We start from the raw sequence: 23,005 nt of genomic DNA on the forward strand, positions 1-23,005 counted from the left end.
TATTTAAATTCTATACAGTGGGACCAACTGATGATGTTACCAACAGCAAACTCAAAATGGGAAGCATTCAAGGAACTAATCTTGGAGGCTACCAGGCTTTACATACCAACTAAGAAATATTGTTCAAGGTTTAGGCCTAAATGGTTGTCAGATGAACTAATGAGACATGTGGTAGAGAAGAAAAATGCATGGGATACATACAAATTAATGGGTGACATGGAAGCCTATGATAGATATAAGTTGGTCTGTAACCAAGTCACAAAGGAGATTAGGCAGGCAAAGGCAGACTATGAAAAATCCTTGGCAAAGGATGCAAAGAAAAACAGAAAAGAGTTCTTTACATACTTGAACTCGAAAAGGAAAGGGATGAATCAGATTGGTCCACTGGATATTGATGGTTCAACAGTTGAGGATCCTGCTCAGGTGGCTAACAATCTAAACGAGTATTTTGCATCTACATTCACACATGAGGAGTTATTCAGGAAGGAGAATGATGTAGGTAAAGTAAACATTGGCAGTGAGCTGGATGATTTTGTAATAACTGAGAGGAAAGTGGAGGAGAGATTGTTGAGGATAAACATAAAAAAGGCACCTGGGGTGGATGGGATCTATCCAGTTATATTAAAGGAGGCAGCAAAGGAAGTAAGCAAACCCTTAGCCATAATTATGAGAGCTTCCTTGGACTCAGGGGAGGTACCTATGGACTGGAGATGTGCAAATGTGACCCCAATTCACAAAGGAGGTTCAAAGGCTGACACAAGTAATTATAGACCTGTTAGTTTAACTTCTGTTCCAGGTAAATTAATGGAGGCACTGGTTAAAGAAGCACTGCAGGATCATCTAGACAAGAATTCAGTTATAGCTCAGACGCAGCATGGTTTTGTTAAGGGCAGGTCTTGCCTGACCAATTTGATTGGATACTATGATGTAGTCACAAAAGAACTGGATGCAGGGAATAACTTTGATATTATATATTTGGATCTTAGAAAGGCTTTTGATACTGTTGCACATGGAAGACTGCTGCACAAATTGGAGCAGTGTGGCATTGGAGGCAAATTGCTGCTATGGATAAGGGGATGGTTGAGTGGCAGAAGACAGAGAGTGGTAATCAATGGACACTGCTCAACGTGGACTAATGTTATTAGTGGAGTTCCTCAAGGTTCAGTGTTGGGTCCGTTGTTGTTTTCGGTGTTTATGAATGATATTGATGATGGGATATCAAGTTTAATGTCCAAGTTTGCAGATGATACAAAGGTTGGCAGGGTCGTTAAGGACAATACTGACGCTATGCTGCTGCAACAGGATCTGGACAGGTTGAACAGATGGGCTGAGAGGTGGCAAATGAGGTTTAACATCGACAAATGTAAAGTGCTGCATATGGGAAACAGTAACCCCAGATCAACGTATCAACTCTGCGGTACTACACTGACAGTGGTGGAGAATGAAAAGGACCTGGGGGTAATTGTGCAGGCAGATATGAAGTTCTCTGAGCAGTGCAGACGAGCTGCAAGAGTAGCTCATGGTGTCTTGTCAATGATAAAGAGGAATTTTTCTAGCAGGGATGAGGAGGTGATTATTCCCTTGTATAAGGCAATGGTAAGGCCACATCTTGAGTACTGTATACAGGTCTGGAGGCCTCATTTCAAGAAGGATGTAGAGCTGCTGGAACGGGTACAGAGAAGGGCAACAAGATTAGTAAATGGAACAAAGGGTTGCTCTTACGAAGAAAGGCTTAAGTTTTGCAAATTACAGAGTCTGGAGACTAGGCACCGGCGAGGTGATCTGATAGAGGTGTATAAGGCTTTGAATGGTTTGAGCATGCTCAATGCCAATGGGATTCTTCATCTTTCTCAGAATAATCACCTCAGAGGGCATAAATTCAAATCGAGGAAGGACGGATGTCGGATAGATGTGCGGAAATTTGCCTTTGGCCAGCGGGTGGTTGGTTGGCGGAACCGACTTCCATCACTTGTTGTTGAAGTTGATAGCCTAAACAAATTTAAAGCTCAACTGGACAGGTATTTTGAACGAATGGAGGGGTGAAATGGGAGTGGGTTTTTTTTTTTTTTTTTTGTTTTTTTTTGGCTAATGCTGAATAAGCTTGCTTTCTTGCATCATATGCCTCTGCTAATGCTAATGCTAATGGCAGAGAAGAAAAATGCATGGGATACATATAAATTAATGGGTGACATGGAAGCCTATGATAGATATAAGCTGGTAACCAAGTCACAAAGGAAATTAGGCAGGCAAAGGCAGATTATAAGAAGTCCTTGGCAAAAGGATGCAAAGAAAAACAGAAAAGAGTTCTTTACCTATGTAAACTCTAGAAGGAAAGGGATGAATCATATTGGTCTACTGGATATTGATGATTCAACAGTTGAGGATCCTGCTCAGGTGGCTAACAAACTAAATGAATATTTTGCATCGACATTCACACGTGTGGAGTTATTCAGCGAGGGGAATGCCAGAGGTGTATTCAATCCTGGCAGTAAGCGAGATAATCTTGTAATAACTGAGAGTAAAGTGGAGGAGAAATTGTTGAGGATAAACATAAAAAAGGCACCTGTGGTGGATGGGATCTATCCAGTTTTATTTAAAGGAGGCAGCAAAGCAACTAAGCAAACCCTTAGCCATAATTATGAGAGCTTCTTTGGACTGAGGGGAGGTACCCATAGACTGGAGATGTGCAAATGTGACCCCAATTCACAAAGGAGAATCAAAGGCTGACATAAGTAAATATAGACCTGTGAGTTTAACTTCTGTTCCAGGAAAATTAATGGAGGCACTGGTTAAAGAAGCACTGCAGGATCATCTAGACAAGACTTCAGTTATAGCTTGGACAGCATGGGTTTGTTAAGGGAAAGTCTTGCCTGACCAATTTGATTGGATACTATGATGCAGTCACAAAAGAACTGGATGCAAGGAATAACTTTGATATTATATATTTGGATCTTAGAAAGGCTTTTGATACTGTTGCACATGGAAGACTGCTGCACAAATTGGAGGTGTGTGGCATTGGAGGCAAATTGCTGCTATGGATAAAGGGATGGTTGAGGGGGAGAAGACAGAGTGGTAATCAATGGACACTGCTCTTCGTGGACTAATGTTATTAGTGGAGTCACTCAGGGTTCAGTGTTGGGTCCATTGTTGTTTTCTGTATTTATAAATGATTCTGATGATGGTATATCAGGCTTAATGTCCAAGTTTGCAGACAATAAGAAGGTCGGAAGGGTTATTAATGACACTAATGACAGTACGCTGCTGCAATAGGATCTAGAAAAGTTGAGCAGTTGGGCTGAGTGGTGGCAAGTGAAGTTCAACATTGACAAATGTAAAGTACTACATATGGGAAACAGTAACCCCAAAGCAATGTATCAACTCTGTGGTACTATACTGACAGTTGTAGAGAATGAAAAGGACCTGGAGGTAATTGTACAGGCAGATATGAAGTTTTCTGAGCAGTGCAGGCGGGCTGCAAGAGTAGCTCACGGTGTCTTGTCAATGATGTACAGGAATTTTTCTAGCAGGGATAAGGAGGTGATCATTCCCTTATATAAGGCAATGGTCAGGCCACACCTTGAGTACTGTATACAGGTCTGGAGGCCTCATTTCAAGAAGGATGTAGAGCTGTTGGAACGAGTACAGAGAAGGGCAACAAGATTAGTGAATGGAACAAAGGGTTGCTCTTACGAAGAAAGTCTTAAGTTTTGCAAATTACAGTGTCTGGAGACTAGACACCGGCGAGGTGATCTGATTGAGGTGTATAAAGCCTTGAATGGTTTGAGTATGCTCAATGCCGATGGGATTCTTCCTCTTGCTCAGAATAATCACCCGAGAGGGCATAAATTCAAATTGAGGAAAGACAGATGTAGGATAGATGTGCAGAAATTTAGCCAGCGGGTAGTTGGTTGGTGGAACAGACTTCCATCCCTTGTTTGGGAAGTTGATAGCCTAAATAAATTTAAGGCTCAGCTGGACAGGTATTTTGAACGAATGGACGGTTGAAATCGGAGCTTTTTTTTTTTTTTTTTGGCTAATGCTGTATAAGCTTGCTTTCTTGCATCGTATGCCTCTGCTAATGCTAATATAGAAATGTGCAGAGAGCAAAGCTATGATAACGCTACCAATATGAAAGGTGTCTATACAGGTTTACAAGCTAGGCTGAAAAAACATAGCCCTCTACACATTACATACCATTACACATTACATACTATGCTCTAGTCATTTCTTAAATTTAATTGGCAACTATGCTGCGGAATTTTGTCCAAAAGCAGTGCAATATTTTTGTTTTTTTCAAAACGTATATAATTACTTTTCATCTTCAACAAGAATTAGAAAAAAATCTTTAACAGTCAAAAGTCTGAAACGAGGTGATCTGCAAGAGCTGATGCTATATTCGCATTGAAACGTGGATATAAACAAATTAAGGAAGCATTACTTGAACTATCCATTTCTCCTTATGAAAACCTATTTCTAAATTAGAGAGCTCATCACTGGCTGAAAATTTTGATAATTTAGAAAGAGCTATTTTAACAATTATGTGGGACAAAATTTTACAATGAATAAATGCGACTAGTAAATCTCTACAAGATTCCGATATGGATTTGCTATATTAGTTAATAATTTGTTATAGTCTTCTTTAGTTGGTTTTATTTTAGCTATAAGAAATAGTTTTGCTGCTTTAAATGAAGAAGCGAATTTATTAACAGATGAGACACAATTTAAAGATGGGAAGAGAAAAATGAAAAAACGGAAAAAAATGTGTGACGAAGTTTCACAATCCAGCGATGACATTATATTATATGGAAAAGAAAATTTCATTGTTAATACTTTTAATTAATTTACGATAAGCTAATTTTGCAAATTAACGAAAGGACGAAAAGCTATTTAGACATATTAGATATGTTTGACATATTTTTAAAGAAAGATATAGATCAAAACAAGTACATGACTAGTATTAACAAGGTATTAGAAACTTATAGGACTGACATTGACTCGGAAAAATTTATTGACGAAGTTAAGCAATTTTTAATAATGATGAAAGAAGAAAATTTTTCAATTAAAAATATGTACCAATTTACAAACAACGGGTTAAGGTCTACCTTCCCGAACGTAGAAACTATTTTAAAAATATTTTTGACTATGTATATTTCAAACGCGAGTGTTGAACGCTCATTTTCGGTGTTGAAACGAATTAAAAATTATTTAAGAAGCAACTTGCACCAAAATAAAACAAGTGACCTATCGTTATTATTCATCGAATCAGATGCAATGGACTCAATTACTTATGATAATATTATAGATATATTTGCTAAGACCAAAACCAGAAAAAAAAAACTGTTAGTTATTTTTTTTTTAAATTGAATACTGCTTGTTTGTTTGTTATTTGGTTTTTAGGAGCATTAGCAACTGAGGCCATATTGCTCCGGGGATGTGCGGTGGTCATTCCCTGACATTTCCACATCCTCCATATTTGGTGGTCATGGGCTCGAACCCTTGTCTAATCAAGAAGCGTGTGCTACACACTGCTGCTCCTGCCCACCTGGCTACGGAGACGCCTAAATTTTATACATATATACTTATGTATGTATAATACTTTATTTTTAATACATATATACCAATGCTGTGTTGTTTTTATTTTATTAAAATGAGTTTTTATAGAAATTTTGACTTTTATTTTCAATAAATTAAAAAAATATATTTATGAATTTGATTAACTGAAATAAACAACGTTTGAAGCAATTTTTTTTTTACTTTGTCCTGATTTTATCTGACCTTTTGGGGCCTCATAATTGTGTTGCACCTAGGGTCTCCAAAAGTGTAAATGTGTCCCTGCTGCCCTGTCTTGCCCATGTGATCTATAGGATTCATGAGCAATAACTGTCAAGTTTATTTTGTTTAAAGAGAAAAGACAATTGTGTAAATGTAAAAAAAAAAAAAAAAAAAAAGCAAGCATGGAATTGGAGAGTGTTTGATATAAATATAGAACTATGCTATCTTAAATACACAGTTGACATACCCATGGTAGGGAGAGATTCTTTTATATGTACATACTCTTTGAACCCATTCTCAGGGTATCCACCACATCCAGACAACCATCAGACTGGCAGACATTGTAATCTGGCTTGTCTCTCCAAAGTGCAGCTTTCCAGTGGTTTACAGTTCAAGAATGGTGGCCCATCCACCCAACTAGATGTCATCTGGCATCATTCGTGGTGATTAATGTATATGTGATATGTACTCCAGAAAATGTTAACTGGAGTCAGGCTTTGTGAAACCAAATTTCATTTGATTGTAGGATTTTATTGATTGTAGGAAATATTAATAAATCTAAGAGTATTAAGTAAAGTATAAAAAAAACCGTGTGTACCCTGTACGCATGGAAGATGTTTTATTTATGTGAAAACATCCTAGGCTTGGACGAGGTTCAAGGGGTTTAGTATAAAAAGAATCTGAACATGTTAAATATTTTAAAGCATTTATTTTTTTTTGACAATTTCATGAATTTGAGGTTGCAATACATGTTCAATAGGTAATTTAATTACAATGGATTTGTGATAGCTAAAATGTGATACTTGCACTTGAGATTATAAAGAGTGTAAATGTCTTTGAAACACAGCATAAATTACAGTTACATGATTAGTAGTCAATACAGATCTAGAAGTATTTACCATTAGTCTAAATTTATTTTCTAAGAAATCAGTCGAAGGTTTGGATTGGGTACCTGCAAAATTAATGTTAATCTCCACTAAGTATAATTAGTATTCGGTCACATTTTTGTGAGAAAATTGTTGTAGCAGTGCAGCTCCTTCAATCGTGTAAGGAAGTAAAATGAAATGGATGAATTCAGTGATGTGTTCGATTTTTTGGTTAGGTGAAATGTAAATGACTACTGACAATATCGTTTGACCATCAGGAAGAAGGCATTCAGCTGCACAAATGTCTCCAACAGGTCTAACCCGTGTGGATTTGCCAACAGTTTGTTGATAAATCACTTCCATATGAGAAGCAACATTACCGATTTTCTCTCTTATGATAAACTTCTACACCACCAGTTTGTTGATCTTCTCGTTTGAATTGAATGACACAATCAAAGTTAGGTATGCTTGCTTACTTCTCTGTTATTTAGCCATGTTTCAGAAAGTAAAGTAAATTGGGTTGTTGTGTGACTGTATCAGTGAGATCATTACTGTGAGCACATAAACTTTGACAATTTAATGTTAGAATGGAAAGATCTTGTTGTTTACTGATGAACTTGTATAAAGTGTCTTGCATGGTAAATGGACAAACTGGTCATTTCAGCATTGAAGTGCAAGAGTGGATGTAGTGTTTCTCTGTCCATGATAAAATTTCTTTTCTCCATTTGCAGCAATAATGTAAAGATCATTGATATCAGTAACTTGAGATAATGCAACATAGTTGTTGTTTGTGACATTTCTTGTATTCATAAACTACGGAATCAAAAGTACCTCCCTGAGATTTATGGATGGTAATAGCACAAGCTGGTATTAGTGAAAAATGATTTTGTTTAGCTGAGATTGTTCTGTTATTATTCAACGAAACACTTGTACATCTTTTTGCAATCGTTACGGTTCTAAATTGATTTTTCTGGCCATAGCAAACGGACGAGCCTTTGTTCTAGCAGGTCCCTCAAAGTCGAAGCTGGTTGTTGCAGTCTAGCCGGTTCAGGAATCAGTTGAAAATCCTCAGGTAATTCATTTGAACTCAAATCTTTTGGATCGAAATCTTCAGGAAGTTCTTGAATATAATTTCGTGATGTCGACAGTCCAGCTTCTTGATGAGAAGTCAATGTAGAAGGTTAATGTTCATAAAAATCTTGAGAAGCAGATTTTTATTAAACTCTGCTTTTTTTTTTTTTCTCTGTGTTTTTGAACTCGTTCTTTTTTTGACATGGGAAGGTTCTTCAGTGGCTTTGAAGCTTTTATTCTTGCATACTTTTCTCGATTTCCCTCAGCTGGTTAGCCATCTTTGAAATAGGTATTTTGACAATTCAGTAGCTAGCAAAATCCATTTGTAGACTAGTATGATGTCATAACCAAAAAATACTGCAAGAAGTCATTGTTTGTTGAAGTGATTGTTTTATTGTTGCATTCTTGAATCAAAGCCGTGTAAATTTTAAGCAATGAAATGGTTTTGTGTGAAAGAATATTCTTTAATAAAATCTGCATTTTTTCATTCTTCGTGTTTTTGAACTCGTTCCTTTTCGACACAAGAGGCTTTTTCAGTGGTTTCGAAGCTTTTATTCTTGCATATTACTACCTATCAACGTTAGTGACTGAGTTAGAGGCCTTTAGGAAGTGAGTGACGTCATTTCCGTATCTTAGTATGAACTTACTCTACTGAATCAACTACTTACCCTACCAAATCAATGTTAGTGACTGAGTTAGCATCGTAAGCACCATTTAGGAAGTGACATAATTTGTGTCATTTAAAATCTAACAGTCACCTAATAGGAAGTGATGTAATTTGCTTCATTTGAAATCTAAACCATCAGTCATATCCATGACAGTCCTATCAAATATCATATGCTTGCTTGCTACCAAGAAATCTACAATGAAAAGACAAAAGTTACCGTCCAATCATCCATTAATGTTCTTTTGTAAGCTTAAGCTGCTAACCCCTTCTAAATCTCCACAGCGGCATACTTATCAGCTGAAGATGCCAATTCTGCCAACGATGATCGAGAGGTAAAATTTACTGACGTTATGCTTGTCTCGTCTCTTTTTTTGTAATTTTTTAATTTTTAAATTTTTTTTAAATTGCACACTTTTGAAATTTTTCCTGTGCATGAGATAAAAAATTGAATAAATACAAAAAGTAATTCTAGTCACATGTTCATTGAACATTTCTTTTTTGATTCAATCAATTCAGCGAGCAGAGTTGTGAGTGCTGCACAATCATGGGTGAAATTCCAACTTACGTAGAGTTCCGTGGAATGCAACCCTTACGTTAATCGGGGAGTGGCTGTACTTGGATTTCAGGAAAGCTTTTGATACTGTTGCACATGGAAGACTACTGTACAAATTGTAGTAGCCCATCACCAACAAATACGGAGGATGCGGAAAGGTCAGGGAATGACCACCGCATATTCCCAGAGCAATATGGCCTTAGTTGCTAATGCTCCTAAAAACCAAATAACAGCAACAACAAATTGGAGTAGTAAAATTTACTGACGTTATGCTTGTCTCCTCTCTTTTTTTGTAATTTTTTAATTTTTAAATTTTTATAAATTTTTATATGGCATTAAGGGCAAGTTGCTACAATGGTTGAGTGGGAGAAGACAGACAGTGGTAATCAATTGTGGACTAATGTTATTAGTGGTGTCCCCCAGGATTCTGTGTTGGAACCATTGTTGTTCTGTATATTTATCAATGATATTGATGACGTTATATAACAGGCTTAATGTCAAAGCTTGTAGATGATACAAAGTTTGGCAGGGCTGTAAATAACAGTAATGACAGTATGCTGCTGCAACAAGATTTGGAAATGTTGGGCAGATGGGCTGGGAAGTCCCAACTGAAGTACATTGAAAAATGCAAAGCATTGTATATGGGTAGCAATAACCCCAGAGAACTGTACCAACTGGGTGGTGTTACACTCAGGGTAGTGGAGAATTGTACAGTAAGATATGAAGTTTTCTGAGCAGTGCAGACAGGTTGCCAGAGTAGGTCATGGGGTCTTGTCAGTGATATACAGTAATTTTGTGAGCAGGGATAAGGTGGTGATTATCCCCTAGTGTAAGGCAGTGGTCAGGCCACACCTTGAGTACTGTATTCAGGTCTGGAAGCCACATTTTAGGAAGGGTGTAGAGTTGCTAGAATGAGTACAGAGAAGGGCAACAAGGACTTGTGAGGGGAACAAAGGTTATGAAGAAAGGCTTAAGTTCTGCTAATTGCAGCATCTGGAGACTTAGGCACCTGTGAAATGATATGATTGAGGTGTATAAGGCCTTGAATGGATTGATCAGGCTCAATGCTGATGGGATTCTTCCTCTTGCTCAGATTGCAAGCCTGAGGGGGCATAAATTGAAATTGAGGAAAGACAGTTGTTGAATAGATGTGTGGAAATTTTCCTTTAGCCAGTGGGTAGTTGATTGTTGGAACAAACTTCCGTTTTTCTTGTGGAAGTTGATAGCTTAAATAAATTCAAGAAAGAAGTGGAAAAAATTTTGTAGCAAATGGATCTGTGAAATGGGGAGGTTTTTTTTTTGGCTGATGCTGTATATAAGCTTGCTTCCTTGCATCATATGCTTCTTCTAATGCTAATCATTAAAAATGCTGTGATGCTTGACATTTCTTTCATAACTGCTGTAGTGACAGTCATATCCAGCTTTTTGACTGAGGGATGAGAACAATTTTTACCCAGCTGACACATGCCACTTTCATTTGGTGATGAGAAATAAGTCATAAAGGTTTTATCAGAGTTTGTTTGTGTATGCAGGTATTTTCTCTCTCTCTCCATCTCCTAGAATACTAATTAAAATTTTTCCTGTGCATTATTACATTGATTGCATTTTAATTTTTTAAGAAATGATATTTCTTGCTTTTTGTGGCTGGACCATTTGCAAAAATTTAAAAAGGGAAGGGTTTTTACCTGTTTAGAGGGTAGGGAGTTGTATCTTATTGCATTAAAACATTTTTCTCTGAGCAGAAGCAATGAATGTGAACTGAAACTAGTAGGTGATCTAATAATGAAAATGAAATTACTAAAATGAAATGATCAAACAATACCAATTTATATATATTTTTATTAAAAGTTTAGTTATGTATTTTTTACTTAAATTTAATTAATTGAAATAATTGACAAAAAACCCTGACTAAGCAGAGTAAATTTCAGTTTTCTGAATTATTGAAACAATTTATACATTCCTCTGCAAAGTGCACAGCTCAGTATAACAGACATTTTCTTATAATCCAGTAGTGTCTGCTTTAGAGAGATTTCACTGTACCATTAATTATTTTCAGTATCTCTTTAGTTATATTCTGTTCTTTCAACCTTTCTGCATGGTGTACTGTCCAAATTTGTTTCACTTACCATTGGTTGGGTATTTATTGTTCTAAGATTATTTTATTTCCTCAGTTGTAATTGCTTCATTCTGTTAGTTCTATTTATTTTCCTTAAATCTCTCATTTCTGAAGTTTCTAATTTTTGACCAGTTCTTCTCTTTCTTATCCAGCTATCATTTACACTGGTCAGAGTTGCCCAAAATGTGGGGCACATTGCTTTGGGGAACACGCTTGGTGTTTTGGGGTGTTTTCTTTATGAATTTTTTTTTGAACGAAACAAAAAACCATCTCACTAAACCAGATACTAAGCGTTTGTTTTTATTTATTTCTGTTATTCGTATTTTATTTCTTTGAGATTAAATATATATATTGAAGTGTATATTAATTTATTAATATTTGTATTTTGTTATATACTAGAAATAAACATATAATTAGCAATAAAATAATAAAATAGAATAAATTAAAATAATGATTATGAGGATAATTATTGAGAATAGGATACACTGCAACTTTGTTCACATCAGTATCTTATTGTATTTTGTTAATATCTTTACCACTAGTGAAAAAATATTAAGCATGCCCACATTCATTCAATATGAAGTTATATCTTTACTAGAATTGTTTATCTGAAAATTTTAATATTGACTTAACCTTCACTAATTTCATTTATTTCTAGCTGTAGATATGTACCAAATTATAAGAAGATTTTTATTTATGGTTAAGGAAAATGAAGAAGATAAACAAGTAAGTGCGAATATCATTCATGTATAAAGTTTATTATTTAAAAAAAAATGTTGTAATTCTGTAGAGATTTTTTACTTGACAGAATAAGAATTAATGAAAACCACAGGTGTCATGTTTATCAGTACCTCTTTGAACACATCATGCAGATGACTAATTCTTTGCTTACGTGAAAGCTGTGATAGTTAGCCTCCTGAAGTGTTTTTAATGGATGTAAATTTTTGGGGTGTTCATTCTGTAAGATAGAATTATAATCCATATAGTAATATTTTTCAGTGCTGTTTCCTTTATTATTTGGTGGAGTAACTAGATCTGTGTGTAGGATACTTGAATTGAATTATTCTGTATAAGCTGATCTAACCCAGTATATCTATGGGTAAAAATTCAAGTACTGTTTTACATATGGATTATAAAAAAAAAAAAAAAAGAAAAGAAAAAAACTAAACTCCTAACATTTACCAGCATATGTTCTCAAATATCTTTCAAGGAAGTGAAATTTTCAAAAATATTTTATTACGAAATTAATGATATGAGTAATTATTGTTAATAAATGAAAATAAAACAGTTATTTAAAAATAAGAATTAACAATACCTTTATGACAATGTTTGAATTGTAATTTAGTTTGGTTAGTAATAAAAATCTTTTGCTAGAAGGCATTATTATATATAAAACTTCTTGATAAGAAGAGACTGGCCCATGCAACTGGATGGCAACTGTCGCCAGGGCCAGTAGAAAATTTGGACCATTGACTAATAATAATGAAATAATTATTCAAAATTTGTGACAGCACTGCCATTTGTCTGATATTCACAATTCACAGAGACTCGGTTGCTATCTCACTCCATATCTCTGTGCACATGAGTAATTCTAAACTTCTCTTTCTCTGTCTTCGGATAGAGATGATCGTTCATTAATTAGCATTAGCATTAGTGGAGGCATATGATGCAAGAAAGCAAGCTTATGCAGCATCAGACAAAAAAAAAAAAAAAAAAAAATCACTCCCAATCACTCTGTTCATTCCAAATACCTGTCCAGCTCAGCTTTAAATTTATTTATGCCAGTGGTTTTCAACCGGGGTGCCGCAACAACATTCCAGGGGTGCCACGTAATTTGGGTTTAAGTTACTTAAACTTATTATTATTTTTTAATTTATATGTTTATTTCATTATAAAAAGGTGTACAGTATCTTTTTAATGTTGTGGTGATCTATAATTGATGTTTGCTTAGTACCGCTATATAAAGAATAAAATTATATACTGTATATACATAATTTTTATTATGAAATTTAATTTTTATCATTATATTATTGTAATAAATATCATATAACATATAATATATTTTTTAATATTATATATATATATATATACACGGATATATACAGAGAGAGAATCGGATCTAACAAGCAGAAAATTGAGTAGGGGTGCCGCAAAATAAAATAAATTACTTAGGGGTGCCGTTATTAAAAAAAGGTTGAAAACCACTGATTTAGGCTGTCAACTTCCACAACAAAAGATGGAAGTCTATTCCACCAATCAACTACCTGCTGGCTAAAGGCAAACTTCCACACATCTATTCTACAACTGTCTTTCCTCAATTTGAATTTATGCCCTCTCAGGTGATTATTCTGAGCAAGAGGAAGAATCCCATCAGCATTGAGCATGCTCAAACCATTCAAGGTTTTATACACCTCTATGCTTCTGGGTCTCATTCTTTGAAACAGCGTAATTGGAACGGTAATTGGATTTTCATTCTTTGAAACTGCGTAATTGGAGCGGCAAAAAAAAACCACGACCAACCCAAGCATACATCATTACCTATAGGTATGTTTTTATACCTATGCAGGCATTGTATTGGACCTGTGAGTAAGTTTTTTATTTATCACCATATTTTTTATGTACATTGCTGAACATTTTTTGATATTTTTGGATTAATTGGGAAATCGATTATCCGGGATTTTATTTCTACCATATATCCTGGAAAATCGAGAGTCTACTGTATATATTGTTTTTTGCATCCATTTCCTTTGTCACTTCTTCATAGTATCCATTCAGATTGGCTAGGGATATATATATTTTTTAATCTCCCCTTAACAAATCCATGCTGCATCTGAAGTATAACTTCATTCCTGTCTAGATGGTCCTTTCGGAATTTTTTTTTTTTTTTTTTGGCACATCAGATGACAATTCAACTACTTAATTCAATGCACAGTAGTCCTATTTGATGAAGTTCCAGTTATTTGTTATTTATTTCGAATAACTCTGATGGTTGAAAAAGATCCTTCATAAGCATATGAAGTTCCCTGTGTGCTCTTTCCATTTCAGAATAAGAGAAGCCACTTTGCATGATTGGAGCTGAGAGATAACTGCTCTTCCTATGTTCAGTAGATGCTGAAAACTCTGAACATTTGAAGTTTTTGAGCCTACTGAATTGCTAGTCAAGACATCAAAGGCAGATATTGTTGGAATATCAGAGACATGGTGTCACAAAGACATAAGCAGTGCAGAATTGTAATTTTGGGGGAGTACAATGTGTACAGAAAGGATAGACAGGACAGGAAGAGAGGAGGGGTTATGTTGTTAGTTAAGAAACACCTGAAATCTAAGGAAGTTCATCCAATTGATGTTGGTGGACAATACAACATTGAGTCTGTTTGGTGTGACATAAGCACTGGGAAGGGAAAAGTGAGAGTAGGTGTGTGTGTTATAGGCCTAATGACTCTGATGAGTATAATAAGGAACTGTACAGGGAAATAGAGTGGGCCAGTAAATCAGAGAGTCTTATAATGGGAGATTTTAATTTCCCGGATATTGACTAGAATTTGTGGGTTGGTCACTCACACACTAGCAAGGCTTTTGTGGATTTATTGGATGATTGTTTTCTACAGCAGCATGTTCGGGAGGCAACTAGAGGGAGTAATACTCTTGATCTGATTATCAGTAGTGATTCTTCATGCATCAAGAATCTGCAGATAAAGGAACCACTAGGTAGCAGTGATCACAGTGTGCTGAAGTGGGATTTACTCAAAGAGGTAATTACCACCAAGGGTAAAGGAAAGGGTTTTGCTTTCGTAAAGGTGACTACAGTGGTCTGAGACAGTATTTAAATTCGATACGGTGAAACCAACTGATGATGTTACCAACAACAAATTCAAAATGGGAAGCATTCAAAGAATTAATCTTGGAAGCTACTAGGCTTTTCATACCAACAAAGAAATATTGTTCAAGATTTAGGCCTAAATAAATGTCAGATGAACTAATTAGACATGTGACAGGGAAGAAAAATGCATGGGATACATATAAATTAACATGTGACACAGAAGCCTGTGATAGATATAAGTTGGTCTGTAACCAAGTTACAAAGCAGGTTAGACAGGCGAAGGCAGATTACGAGAAATCTTTGGCAAAGGGTGCAATTTGTGGGTTGCATCTAGAGTTCACATAAGTAAAGGGTTCTTTACTTATGTAAACTCTAGAAGGAAGGGAATGAATCAGATTGGTCCACTTGATATCGATGGTTCAACTGTTGATGAATAGGCTTAGGTAGCTAACAAACTGAATGAATATTTTGCATCGACATTCATACGTGAGGAGTTATTCTGGGAGGGGAATGCCAAAGGTTTATTCAACTCTGGTAGTAAGCTAGATAATCTTGTAATAACTGAGAGTAAAGTGGAGGAGAAATTGTTGAAGATAAACACAAGAAAGGCACCTAGGGTGGATGGAATCTATCCAGTTATATTAAAGGAGGCAGCAAAGGAAGTAAGCAAACCCTTAGCCATAATTATGAGAGCTTCCCCGGACTTAGGGTAGGTACCCATTGATTGGAGATGTGCAAATGTGACCCCAATCCACAAAGGAGGATCAAAGGGAGACACAGGTAATTACAGAAAACATACCAACTGTGTGGTACTACACTTAAGGTGGTAGAAATTGAAAAAGACCTGGGAGTAATTGTGCAGTCAGATATGAAGTTTTCTGAGCAATGCAGACAGGCTGCCAGGGCAGGTCATGGGGTTTTGTCAATGATATATAGGAATTTTGCTAGCAGGGAAAAGGAGGTGATTATCCCTCTGTATAAGGCAATGGTCAGGCCACGCCTTGAGTACTGCGGTACAGGTCTGTAGACCTCATTTTAGGAAGGATGTAGATTTACTTGAGCGTGTACAGAGAAGGGCAACAAGATTGGTGAGGGGGAATGAAGGGATCCTCTTACCAAGAGAGGCTTAAGTTCTGCAAATTGCAGTGGCTGGAGACTAGGCACCTTCGCGGTGATCTGATTGAGGTATATAAGGCTTTGAATGGGTTGAGCACGCTGAATTCTGATGGGATCCTTCCACTTGTTCAGATTACGAACCTAAGGGGGCATAAATTCAAATTAAGAAAAGACAGATGTAGAATAGATGTGCGGAAATTTGCCTTTAGCCAGTGGGTGGTTAATTGCTGGAACAAACTTCCATCCGTCGTTGTGGAAGTTGATAGGTTGAATAAATTTAAGGAGGAACTGGACAGGCATTTGGAGGCAATGGCGTGATTTTTTTTTTTTTTTTTGGCTGATACTGCATAAGCTCATGCACTTGCTTTCTTGCATCACATGCCACTACTACTACTACAGACCTGTTAGTTTAATTTCTGTTCCAGGGAAATTAATTTAGGCACTTGGTAAAGAAGCATTGCAGAATCATCTAGACAAGCCTTCTGTTATAGCTCGGACACAACAACATGGGTTTGTTAAGGGGAAGTTGTCTGACTAATTTGATTGGATACTATGGTGCAGTCACAAAGGAACTGGATGCAAAGATTAGCTTTGATATCATATATTTGGATCTTAGAAAAGCCTTTGGTACTGTTGCACATGGAAGACTGCTACACAAATTGGAGCAGTGGGATTGGAGGCAGATTGCTGCTATAGATAAAGGGATGGTTGAGTGGGAGTAGACAGAGAGTGGTAATCAATGGACACTGCTCTTCGTGGACTAATGTTATTAGTGGAGTCCTTCAGGGTTCAGTGTTGTGTCCATTGTTGTTTTCTGTATTTATAAATGATATTGATGATGGTGTATCAGGCCTAATGTCCAAGTTTGCAGACGATGCGAAGGTTGGCAGGGTTGTTAATGACACTAATGACAGTACACTGCTGCAACAGGATCTAGAAAAGTTGAGCAGATGGGCTGAGAGGTGGCAAATGAAGTTTAACATTGACAAATATGGGAAACAGTAATCTGGAGTAAGCAGTAATCTGTACCAAAACAGTAAATATGGGAAGCTACGTATGGGAAGCAGTAATCCCAGAGTAATGTATCAACTCTGTGGTACCACACTACAGTGGTAGAGAATGAAAAGGACCTGGGGGTAATTGTACAGGCAGATATGAAGTTTTCTGAGCAATGCAGACTGTCTGCAAGAGTAGCTCATGGTGTCTTGTCAATGATATACAGGAATTTTTCTAGCAGGAATAAGGAGGTGATTATCCCCTTGTATAAGGCAGTGGTCAGGTCACACCTTGAGTACTGTATATGGGTCTGGAGGCCTCATTTTAAGAAGGATGTAGAGCCTGTTGGAACGAATACAGAGAAGGGCAACAAGATGAGTGAGTGAAGGATCCCATCAGCATTGAGCATGCTCAATGCTGATGGGATCTCTTGCTTAGAAAAATCACCTGAGAGGGCATAAATTCAAATTGAGGAAAGACGGTTGTAGGGTAGATGTGCGGAAGTTTGCCTTTAGCCAGCGGGTAGTTGATTGCTGGAACAAACTCCCATCTTGTTGTAGAAATTGATAGCTTAAATAGATTCAAGGCAGAACTTGACAAACATTTGAAACGAGTGAATTGGTGAAATAAGGTTTTTTTCTTTTGGCTGATGCTATATAAGCTTGCTTTCTTGCATCATATGCCTTTGCTAATGCTATTTCTCTCTGATTCTGCCCACTCTCACAAAGCGGAATGTTTTCTTTAAACTCAACCAACAAACATTTTTTCTTGCCTCTTTCAGGATTTCATTCATTTTGTAACAGAGGCAAAGAAACGTGAAGTTAACAGAAAGGTATTGTAAGGCTGACATGACAAGTTGCCTTATGCTATGCTACTAAAAAGTAACATCTTTTAAAAAGAGAAGTGCAGTGTTACTTATTAGGGATGGATGCCTCCTCCTTCTCGCACTACAGACAGCTATTCTGATGTTTTTCGATCCTTATACATCTCTTGTTGGCATTTGTTGGCATATTATACTTTTCTTTTTAGAGAAGTGTTGATTATTAGTATTGCTGTATTTATTAGGCATCTTATTATGATAGCCTTTCAATTTGAGAGATTGATATCTTTTTTGTAACACTTTGCATCTTTCATTGCTTGTGCTGTTAGACAGGGATGTAATCCTCCTACAACTATACCGGAGACTAATATAATGGTTACTTTGAATTGCATATTGTGATAATTCTAATGCTTAAAATCCAAATTCAGTAAACAATTCTACCTTTATGAAAAAGTTTTTCAAATATTCTAAATTTGACACATTTAGTTCATTAGTTTTCTTAAATATTGATTAAAATTAACCTTATTTCCATATTTTTAATAAAATTTATATGAAGCATATTTGCATAATAATATTTAATTCATTCCACTATTTTATGTAAAAATATATTTAGACAATGATCATCAATTATTTTGAGGAAAATTCTAAATTGTTGTATACCAGAGGTTCCCATTGAGTAGCTTGCAAGCTGTTTGTGGGGCTATTCTGAATGGCAATTCTGACAACTTAGAATTTCCTTATAGTTAACTTTCTTGTATTTTTCAGCAATTCTGGGAGATCAGAGAGAAACTTTTAAAAAGTTCAATAATATTATAATTATTTGAATTAAAGTTCTTGACAGTAAATTTTCAGTTCTTAACAGTACAAGTATTGTAATTAACAGTACTTGTAATTTTTAATCTACTTGTAGATTTTCGTAATCTGCCAGTGGTGGCTTGCAAGATATTTTTTCTAACAGAACTAAGACATTAATGCCAGTTTGAAATCATTATGGTTGCTTTTTGTGTGTTGTTACTTAATACTGCTACAGCTGTTTTGAACTACCTTCAAACTATTGGTATCAACTGTCTAACTGCATGTAAGATTATCAAAAATCTTGCAAATACACTGAGTTGCTACTTTATTAGGTACACTTTTTCACAAAATGGAGTGCTTTAGTAACAGTATCACATATTTGTACCATGCATATATTGCATGGTACAAATTCCACCATAACCACTACAGCCTTCATCACAAAATTAAAGTTAAGGTAGAAACAGAAGAAAATGGACAACTCCCATTCTTGATCTCATCTCAAGGAACCCAAACAAGATACAGGCAGCAGTATATAAGAAACCCACGGACACAGGATGCATCCTAAACTACAAGTCCTCAAATCATTTTTCCCCAAGATAGCCATCACAAGAATACATGTCAATAGCACTTTAAAAGTTTGCAGCCAACTGGAATTACTGCAACAGGAAATCTCAGTTGGGTTTTTAAAGCTTACCATAAAGATAAGCTTTAAAGAACCAATGTCTTCTAGCCTTAACAGACAGCATTATCAGCAAAACTCTAAACAATAGTTCCAACCCTCCACAGAAAAAGAATACAAACCTAAGACCAACCCCGTTATATCGTACATCCTGGGACTTAGCAGCAAATACTCGCAACATTCCCACATTCTATGCAGGAATCTAATCTCTAAAATAAAAACTAGCCAGGAACCATCATTAACCATTTAACTCGAGAGATGCTGATTACCTTATCCAATGCTCATACAACTCAACCTACATTGGAGAAACGTATAAAAGACTTGACAAAAGGATATGAGAAAATAAGCAAGACAGTCAGCACGGCAGAATCAAAAAGTGCAAAACAGCTGCACACACCCTTTCCTGCAGGGGCACATGGGATTTCTCCAACACCATAGTTCTAACAACAGATTCATCCTACCCTAGAAGAACCTTCAAAGAAGCCTACTTCATAAGATGTTTTAGAAGCTCTGCAATCAACATGAACCAAGGAGTAAACTTCCATAATGCTTATTACAATCTGTTCCATACAGATGTTCCTTAAAAATTCTCAGAAAAAAGTCAAGATTTAAAATTTAATTTTAAAGCTTTAACTTAAATTTAACAATTAATTGATCAACAAATGATAATTATCAATATTTTGTGATAATCATAACAGTTTTATGTAGACAATGTAATTTAACTTAATTTTAATAGTAGTACAACACACTCAATTATTAAATACTTCATATTAAATATCCATAACAAATAATCAACAACAAATTAAAAAGTTTAGAAATATTCATGGATATACTCTCAAAATCATTTCCCCCCGCCGCCAATCTCAGAACCATCCTAACCTCCCTCCATAATATATTTGTACCCAAAATATGGCAGGTTGGCCATTCAATAACCTTCCTTTGGCTACACCAAGTCAACCCAACCTATATAAACAGTCAACCCACTCGTTCCACACCAGCCTTCTCCAACTGGACCAAGAGACTGCACATTAACTCTTTCAACATTAACCCATGAAATACAGTGATGGGGGAAACCCCTGGTGCCATTTGATACTAAGCACACTCTAACCCTTTCAACTAATTTTGAGAGTAAGTCTAGGGATTTTCATAAACTATCTTTATTAATTTATGAGCTAATTAAATTATAAGTAAAAGTGTAATAATTATATGGTAATTGTACATGTAAAAGGACCATACCATAATTAGATATATATTGTATTGTAAATAATCAAATATCATTATCAAATTGAAAACTTGTAGGACCACTCTTCAAACAATGTTCTATCCCCATAGGCCTGAAGGTGGGAAACAGTGAGTTCCTGAAACGTAGCCATAAATATTTAGCGTTTGACATTGAGATGGTTCAATTCCTTTAAAAATTATATAATTTCGATAATAAATTACTTAATCTATGATATGATATAATAGTTTATAATACGCTGGTGTTCAAAGAAAGTGCATCACCCATTAAAATTGTAATTGTAGTCCGAATAATGTAAGTATATGGCAATATTTCTTACAGATTGCATCAGATAAGATTGGCGCTCAGGTGATGACATAATATTGCATCATTTGTTACTTTCAGCTATATAAGCATACTCTACAAGAGTTGCAGTAATTCCTTGCTTGCTTGTGTCAGGATGGCAAGTTACGTGCAGTTGATGCCACGAAGAAAGAGTGCTATTGTTGCTTTACGTGACGAAAGATGTTCTTCCCGTCATATTGCTTATAGAGTGTCTTGTAATCAGTCAACAGTGAGTAGATTTATTTCCAAACTCAAGGATACTAGTTCGGCTGATAGGAAAAAAAGGACTGGACGCAAACAAGTCTCTAGGCCAAAACAGGGCCACACTTTGACGCACTTATGCCTTAAAAACTGTAAAACTTCTTTGTCTGAGCTGAAAAGAGAATGGGAAGAACATACAGGAGTTGTAGCAAGTGCAGTAACAGTCAGAAGATGCCTCTTCAAAAATGGACTTGTAGCCCGTTGCCCTAAGACGAAGCCCCTCCTCACACAAAAAATGAAAAAGGCCGGATTAATTTGGTATAAGGAGCATGTCAAATGGACCCCCGAGCAGTGGAAGTCAGTTAATTTCTTGGATGAGAAGAAATTCAACCTGCATGGCTCTGATGGGAGACAAATGATTCGCTGTAGATGTGGTGAAGAATACCATCCAGACTGTATGGTGTTTACAGTGAAATTACCTACCAGCCAAATGATATGGGGGTGTATTCATATCGCAGTGTAGGTCAACTGCAGTTTATAAAAGGTTCTGTAAATGCCAATTGGAAGGCAAATTGCTGCCAACCATTAGAGACCATTTCAACCTGCCAAGTAACTGCATCTTTCAGGACGACTCTGCTCCTTGTCATTGGGCGAAAAGTGTAAGTAGGCAGCTTCATTTCTGCATTAGCGGTGCAACAGTAATGTGTTTACATTTGTTACAGGTGTAAAAATGGCTGGAAGAATGGTCTCCATTACAACTGTTAGCTGGCTGGGAAACAGCCCGGACCTGAATTTCAGGTCCGGGCTGTTTGTGAACTTCGGGAAGCCATAATTCGTGTTTGGAACCACGAACTATCAGTTGATTATCTTCAGAAATTGAGCTTGTCAATGCCTCGATGGTGTACTGCTGTCATCAGGGCCAGAGGCGGTTCAACTGAATATTAGTTTGCACCTGGTGAACTTTTCATTTTGTTTTCCATTTAAAATGATAAACTGAAGCAAATTGTGAGGGCTTCTGATAACATTTCAGCCATAATTGTCCCGTTTACCAAAACTGTTGTATATAGGTTGCAAATGCTCATTTTGGAATATTTTGAGAGCACCTGTCAAATATTACTTAGCTTTGCCTTAACTATTAATAAATATCTTTTGTTTATATTTCTATTTGCAATGCTAGTCATTAATGTAACATGCGATCGTGAAATAGGGTTAGAAATGTGAAATTCCTAGGTGATGCACTTTCTTTGAACACCAGTGTAGCTATCAAATCATTAACATAATAAAATAAATAATGTAGACTGTCCCCACTTCCAACTAATTAGTCTCTCTCTCTCTCTCTCTCTCTCTCTCTCTCTCTCTCTCTCTCACAACTTAAGAAAAAACTGTGCTCTTTGATCTTTTAGTGAAAATAGCTAGCTTCTGCTTCCTCACCAATGTTTACAGTAGACCCACTGATATGTAGAAATTATCTTCTAAATTATCATTCCGACTTGCTGGTATAGTGAATGGCCCTGCAAAACTACAGTTCCCAGATACTTGAACATGAGCCTTGTGCCAGAAAAACAAAACTTTCCATATAAACCAAACCACTCTTTAAAAAAAAAAAATTTTTTTTTTGTTTATACTTAGGCATAGCCTCTAAGTTAGAGGAGTTTACAATTAATTGTTTTGACAATGAATACATTCATTCACCATATTTAGCACTCACATGGGCTTGAACCATGGTCCACTCAGATGTATGTACATAATAGGTTTAGTGCCTGCTCCCATTCCATTATACAGGGGGTAGGTGTACTGGTTGCCTGGGTTTCTTAATTTGGTGTTCTGTTTTTTGTAGGAAACTGAAATTCAAAAGAATACTGAAAGTTGCTTTCCTCCTCCCCCTTACAGTTGTGAGCAGTGTATGGAGAAACTTTGATTTTCACATTTATTGCAAATCCCTGAAGTTCACCACTTTGTAACACAGCAA

At 36.2% G+C, this 23,005-nt stretch overlaps 1 protein-coding gene across 3 annotated transcripts in view; it reads left to right on the top strand.

Moving 5' to 3' along the window:
* The window catches only part of LOC150076551 (ubiquitin-protein ligase E3B), a 711,739-nt gene that overhangs the window by 70,851 nt on the left and 617,883 nt on the right, over positions 1 to 23,005 (top strand). For all 3 annotated transcript variants that reach the window (XM_090387665.1, XM_090387666.1, XM_090387667.1), the window contains exon 4: positions 11,704 to 11,771. In XM_090387665.1, the coding sequence (XP_090243791.1) occupies positions 11,704 to 11,771 (68 nt within the window). The remainder of the gene's footprint in view (positions 1 to 11,703; positions 11,772 to 23,005) is intronic.

This window comes from Mastigoproctus giganteus, chromosome 13 (genome assembly GCF_048544385.1).
Source record: "Mastigoproctus giganteus isolate SK-2022 chromosome 13, ASM4854438v1, whole genome shotgun sequence".
Classification (NCBI taxonomy): domain Eukaryota; kingdom Metazoa; phylum Arthropoda; class Arachnida; order Uropygi; family Thelyphonidae; genus Mastigoproctus; species Mastigoproctus giganteus.